Here is a 6,833-nt window from a genome sequence, read left to right as displayed (position 1 = left end):
TTATTTTTTTTATTACCTTTTCATACTATAATGTTTGGATAGTGAGATAATCTCAGATATTCTGTGAATAGTAGTAAAAATGTAATAAAAAAATAATGATAAAATATTGAATAGTCTTGAATAGTAACGAAAAGTAGATAAAAAATAATAATAAAATAATAAATAATAATGGAGTATTCTTAGAACACTTCACTACTCAAACGGAGAGAAGCACCAAACATCAAGACATCTATATTTTGCTCTAGCACAGGGTAGATATATCAAAGCTTCATTATTTGAAATTCTAGGAACCAATACTTGTTGAATTGAAATCACAACAAAATCCTTAACTGAGAATGATATGCTTCAGGGTTGTTTTATTGAAGCTTAACAATTGGAAACAACTAAACCTACAGAAATCCAACTTTCACACTACAATTATTAAACTCGTTCATGCTATAGAACCCACCACTATCACCATCTCCTTCCTCTATTAAATTTAATAAAAGGGGAAATCAAGCAGACTGCAGCACGTCCAAAATCATAAAGCAGGAACTGTTATACACATAATACTTGTTTTATGTATCTGATTGTAGGCAATATCCATAGCCTAACAGCGGAGAACTTATCAACAACAAAAAAAGCAGAGGAGAAACTTCAATTAAACATCACAAACTCACCAACTGTTCATATACAACTCTTCAGTGAATCTCCAGTTCCTTGGAAAAAGCAATATGAGAGTGCAAAGTCAGCAATAAAGATACCAACAAGTGAGATAACCACAGCTGAAGTGGTAGACTCCCCAACACCTTTAGCACCTCCCAGGGTGGTAACTCCCCATGCACAGCTCACAATAGAAATAATTGCGCCAAAGACTTGTGACTTTAGCATGGCACTGATTATGTCCCAAGGTTTAAGTGCTCTATGAGCAGAATCCAAGATAATGTTAATGCTAATCCCATAAACACTATCAGCCAAGAGGGCACTGGATGCCATCCCCACCGTGAAACACATTAGAGTCAAAAATGGCAGAGCAATACAGGAGGCAATCACCCTGGGTGTCACAAGATAATCAACAGGGTTTGCCCCAAGAACTCTCAATGTGTCAGTTTGCTCAGAAACCTGCATTGTTCCTAATTCTGCTGCAAACGCGCTTCCGATACGCCCAGCAACAACTATTGATGTTATCACAGGACTCAGCTCCCTTGAGAAAGCCAGTGCTAATACCCCACCAATAGATCTGTTCAATCCCAATCTGGTGAATTCTCTAACGAATTGGATGGTGAAAGCCATCCCAACAAAAGCTGAAGTCAAAAGACAGACTCCCACTGATCTTGGACCAACTCTCTCCAGCTGTTGCAGAGTATTCCTCCAGTGGAATTTTCCCTTTAGTGTCCTGATAATTACTTGTCCGGCCATGATAAGAACCGATAATCCCCTCCACAGATACCTAGGCGGTGACCATTTACTCAGTAAGGTCTCTGCTTCGGAATTGGGTGCATGGTTTGTATTTTTATCTTCTTCTACGACAGGGACAGAAGGGTGACCATCATCTGTGTTGGGAAAGGCAAACAATCTTGTCGGTGGCACAGACATAAGAATTTTACAAGTCCGTGGTCTTCCAGTATAGCAGAATTTTCTGATAGGCACATTTGAATTAGAGATTTGCATGTTCATGCATCCTTCTGGTTTTATGGTATTTCTTCTGCAAGTTTGAAACTTCAATCAAAAGTTGACAGACATGAAAATTTAAAGCAGGATCATGCATGCACCACAGAGAGAGAGAGAGAGACCTCGTAGAGATGTACAAGAATGAATGGAGATGAGAAGCTGTTTGCATAGTTGGTTTCCAGCTGTTACGCTACGCGTAAATGAGAGTAACCTGATTTCAGATGCCTGTACAGAAGAGAGAGACTCAGGAAGGGGGCAAAGGGTCTGGAATTTTTGTCAGAATACTTCAAAATTTTGGAAAAATCAACATGATTGATCACATTGAAAGGGCATTCCCAAAAGTACTCTAGCCAGCGTTGGCATAGTCTCAACTGAACATGAAACTTGAGTCTTTCAAGTACCAGTAAAAATTATAAGAGGCATGGGAAATGACGATAAGCATATAAAATCTGAGTCAAAAGCTGATCTAATTGAAAGAGCAACGAATAAGAATTGTAAAATGTCAGCACTTATTTCAGAGAAAGGCATACTAACAATGGAAGGTAATAACACATTATCATCTTGGAATTTTTACCATAAATTGTCTAAATAATTGTAGCATACACCTATAATGGAATAGAAAGTCCTAATCTTAGCTTCAACGCAAACAAAACAAGAAAAAACCAAAAGAAGTATTCTTATCCTAGGGCTCAGCTCAAGTAGTAAATGTATAGGATGGGATGGGGTTTGATTGGTTCTAAGTTCAAACAATACCTAGTTTTTTCATTGTCTAAATAATTGTAGCATACACCTGCAATGGAATAGAAGGTCCTAATCTTAGTTTCATTGCAAACAAAACAAGAAAAGAATCAAAAGTGGTATTCTTATGCTAGGGCTCAGCTCAAGTAGTAAATGCTAGGATGGGATGGGGTTTGATTGGTTCTAAGTTCAAACGATACGTATTAAAAAGGAATACAGAACAAACCACCCAAAAAATAAACAACGAAGCTTTACAAGGAAAAACTAGCACGTTTGGAACCCTTAAGAAATAAAATATTGAATCCAATTGGCTCGAATCAACTCAGATTGATCTGGCCCATTGTAGTGTCTGGAATCCTTTTGCTACCAGAATTCAGTTCACTTTGGTGTTGAGTGAAAATAAGAATTTCATACAGGTTGCAAATCTGACCAAATTTTCAAGCAAACCACCTACTCCATTGGAAAAAAATGGCCAAAATACCAGGAAAATTTTTTTTACACCTTATCTAAAAAATCTATGTGCATGTATACAAGCTTAAAGGCCATTCTTAAACACACATACCCAGTGCATCAGTGCATTTTGAATCTATGGTTAAACCCTCCACTCTATTCTCATTCGGTAGGAATCTAAAATTTGAGCTAGAACCCACGAGCTTAACACAACAAAATTCCATACATAACCATTAGTAGCCACCACCAAAAGAGAGAGGCACCCAAAAAGCCTTAGTAAATGAAATATGCAAAGGCCAAGAACATGGAAAATATAAAAGAAGCCCCAATCTGAGAAAGGAGACAAGACAACATAAACTCTTTAAGACTAAAAGATAAAATCTAAAAGAAAAAAGATGAAGAAACCAAACAAGTCCACCACCAACTGGGAAAAATACAAACACAAGGACAGCATTATGAGCTTTTGCAGCAGAATCTCCATACCCTCAAACGCAGCAATTATGCTCTTGCAAATGATTTAGTTCAAGCATTAAGGCAAAAACTGCCCCAAACACCACAATCCATTTCTTTTTTATTGGCACTGGGTGTCTGAGAACAAATTCTTAACTAATCCCGGAAGTGCATAGGCCCTTGGTAAAGAGTTTCTCGCAAGTGCACCTCGGGTAATTCAAGGGGAAGTTCCCCTAGTCTGATGGCCCCTAGAAATTGTTTGCATCCAAAAGCATTCAAACCTTAGACTGGAGGGAGTATACCATCAAGACCAAGGCCTTTACCACTTGAGCCAACCCCTAGGGTTAAACACTACAATTCATGATCCTTCTCCTAATCACCACTCTCAACTCCCCAACATGTTTAGAACAGCTTTAGGCACAGTAATGCCTCAAGGGAGGTGCAAGCCACATCTAGATCCTACTTCAAAAGAACAAAATGGTACAATTGAGCCCTATTGGAATCATTATAAAGAGCAATAACTACTACCTCCCAAGCAATGTGGGATCTCATACACCTTCTACACTCATAAGCCAGTACAAGATATCACAATTTCCCCCCTTAAATTTCAAACATCCTCATCAAGCCATGCTATCATAGGTGACATGGCTCTAGTCCTACATTTATTGTTAGGACTGGGTTTGATACTATTTGTAATGCCCCAGGGCAGTTCCAAGCCACAGCTGGATCCTACTCCAAAAGAATTAGTAAATGTTACAATTTGAGCCCCATTGGAATCATTATTAAGAGCAAGAACTTCTTCCTCCCAAGCAATGTGGGATCACATACACCACCTAAAATCATCGGTCAATACGAAGTATCACAGGCACTAACCAGGTCAAATGTAAACTCGATACCTCACAACCTACCTGATGATTGAGTAGAGAACGATTATCTGAGGCTCTATCCATCCTGCACATAAAACACCAAATAAACCACCTCTCCCTTCAATCAATTCCCAGGCAGGACCAAACAAACCACCTTTGAAAGATATGAACAACCAAAGATCAATCCTCATTTCCTTCTCAATAGATAAGGTTGAGATACAGAGTTAAAATAACACACCCAAGTGATAAGTACGCAAAAATCCTGGATTCTTGGCATGAAGTACATCCTAGTTCAGAAGCATTTAGTAACCGGTCACGGCATATTATGTACTTTCTGCAAACTGTTGGCAACTATCTGAATGTATTAAAATTTTAATCAAGAACAAACCTATAGCATTGACTGCCATCAACAAGCTCCTAAACTGGCCAATGACTTATATTGATGCATCTTTAATTTTTAGGTTCGCAAAACCTCTAATTTGCTCGGAAAATAGCAAAAAATGCATCCAGGTATGTGTTATTTTGGATGCAACAAAGATTATGCACGGGCACCCACGCAGGTGCAACAAGTTAACAAAAGGTAATCCGTAATATCTTGAAACTGAATTTTCTTACTTATAAAAAAAAAATATATATCTTGAAACTGAATTTACGTAATTGTATGAACTAACTTTTCACCTATCCTCGACGCAATGAATAGTTCAATTTACAGATATGAAACCACTTAAACTTCTTTGATTTTCTTAAATGAAAAGAAGGGCATTACTGATTGTATTCTTACAAAACCCCAACAAACAGAACGGTAATCTTGTCATCATTGTTAATGGAGTAGTGAGTCAATAAAATAATTGGCTCAACCGGCGATTTGGAAGATCCAAACATAGTTAATACTAGCATAACTGTACTGCTATTATACAAACACACAAAGGGGGCGAGAAACCTTTTTACTCCTACCTATCAATTAGAACAGTAAGCAAACAAACAAAACCTATATTTAGCTTACCTCAAGATGGATGCCGCCAGAGAGAGAGGAGGAGGGATGGAACTGTGAAAGGTGCAGAGGGGTTTAGGTGATGTGGGTAGTGGCGGGTTTGGAGTGAGGAATTATGGGTAATAGGGTAGCCACAGAAGGGGCAAATGAAAAGCAACTCCTGCGAACGACAAAACCTACATGACGAGCAGCACACTCCAGTATTACCAAAAGCGAAAAGAAAATACTGAAGAAAACTAAAACTTTAATCCCAAAAATTTCTCCGGAAACCAAGAGAGACATTAAGAATCACCAAATGGGTAATAATAAGAATAACAAACGGTATTCAAAGGGAGAGAAATCACCTCACAGTGGATTTGGGCCGTGAACTCGAGGAGGTTGGGGGGGAGAGAGAGAAGATAATAATATGTAATCCACTGAATATGGATGTAAAGTATAGTTTGCTAAGTCTTTTACGTGGCAAATCTTTAGTGGCTGGTGTAAAAATTGAGAGCTTTCCCCAGTTATGATAGACTGATTTCATCTTAGAAAAATATTGCCAGCAACCATTTTTATACACATTACGTGGCATCATTTAAATCATACGTATTTTAAATTCGAAATTAAAGAGAACTGGTTAGAGAGAGCGGAGATGAGAGAGACACCGAGTAAACATGTGAGAGAGACCGATCAGAGATGAGATGAGAGAGAGACCGAGCAGAGATGAGAGAGAGACGATGAGAGAGTGACGACGAGAGAGAGACGATAAGAGAGAGAAACCGAGATGAGAAAGAGTCGATAAGGGATGAGAGAGAGATCGAGATTAGAGAGAGTCGAGGAGAGAGAGAGAGAGAGAGATAGCTGCTTATGAGAGAGAGAGAGAGAGAGGAAGAGAGAGAGAGGGTTAGACATCTGGTACGTTTTGCACAAAAAATAAACAAAAGGATGAGAAACAGCCACTTAGTATGTGCAATGTGTGCACAACTACATGAGTGGCTGCTCTGTAGTACTACTATTTTATCTTACAAAATTTATGGATAACTCTTTTCTCCCCCCAGCCTCTCTCTCCTGGATCAGATTTTCTCCCGCCTCAGTCTCTCCCCTCGAGCCATCCTCGAGCTCTCACTCCCCTCAAGTTCGAATGTCACTCTTTCTTATCCCTCAATCACTCTCCCTTCTATCCTTCTGTTTCATTAAAATTGCACTTGCACTGAACTAAGGTCCGGTTTGGTTTGCGAAAAACTATCTCATCTGATCATGAGATAGTTTTATCTATCCAAACGATTAATTTCACATCCTTATTTCATCTTTAAATTTTAAAACTTATCTCGTTTTGGCATAAACAGTAAAAAGAATCTTATGCAGTAAAAAAAATTATTTGTGATTAAAATAGAATAATCAATAAGTCATTATTAGAATAATATATTTTCACAAAAAAAATTGATAATTTTGTGAGTATTGAATAGAAGTGCATTTTGGGATTTTATTAGAAATTTAAAATTAATAAATTATTTAAAACAAATCTACAATATAATTCATATACTTATTTATTACAATAATCAAAATTACTATAATTTATAATTAGAATAAAAAATGACAAATTTCTTATATATAGAAAAATAAAATAGGTAAAAATATATTTTAATAAAGAGAAAATATAAATTTCAACCAACAACTTTCAAATATATTTTGGAATTTAAATTTATTTA

General features: G+C 37.3%; 1 protein-coding gene across 5 annotated transcripts; it reads right to left on the bottom strand.

The window, feature by feature from the left end:
- Positions 1-433: 433 nt before the first annotated feature.
- On the bottom strand, positions 434-5,562 carry LOC108987340 (protein TRIGALACTOSYLDIACYLGLYCEROL 1, chloroplastic). 5 transcript variants are annotated; one of them, XM_035692261.1, is made up of 5 exons: positions 5,490-5,562; positions 5,158-5,321; positions 4,197-4,239; positions 1,773-1,875; positions 434-1,684 (listed from the first exon to the last, which is right to left on the bottom strand). In XM_035692261.1, the coding sequence occupies exons 4-5, from the start codon at positions 1,817-1,819 to the stop codon at positions 667-669; spliced, it is 1,065 nt and encodes a 354-aa protein (XP_035548154.1). In that variant the 5' UTR covers positions 1,820-1,875; positions 4,197-4,239; positions 5,158-5,321; positions 5,490-5,562; the 3' UTR covers positions 434-666. The 5 variants fall into 5 exon arrangements, with proteins under 5 accessions (XP_035548154.1, XP_035548155.1, XP_018815784.1 ...); XM_035692262.1 differs by lacking the exon at positions 4,197-4,239 and having other exon boundaries at positions 434-1,698; XM_018960239.2 differs by lacking the exon at positions 4,197-4,239.
- Positions 5,563-6,833: the final 1,271 nt, after the last annotated feature.

The sequence above is a fragment of the Juglans regia genome, chromosome 7, assembly GCF_001411555.2.
Source record: "Juglans regia cultivar Chandler chromosome 7, Walnut 2.0, whole genome shotgun sequence".
Taxonomy (NCBI): domain Eukaryota; kingdom Viridiplantae; phylum Streptophyta; class Magnoliopsida; order Fagales; family Juglandaceae; genus Juglans; species Juglans regia.
The sequence above is the reverse complement of the archived record's forward strand: the minus strand, read 5'-3'. Positions and strand labels throughout refer to the sequence as shown.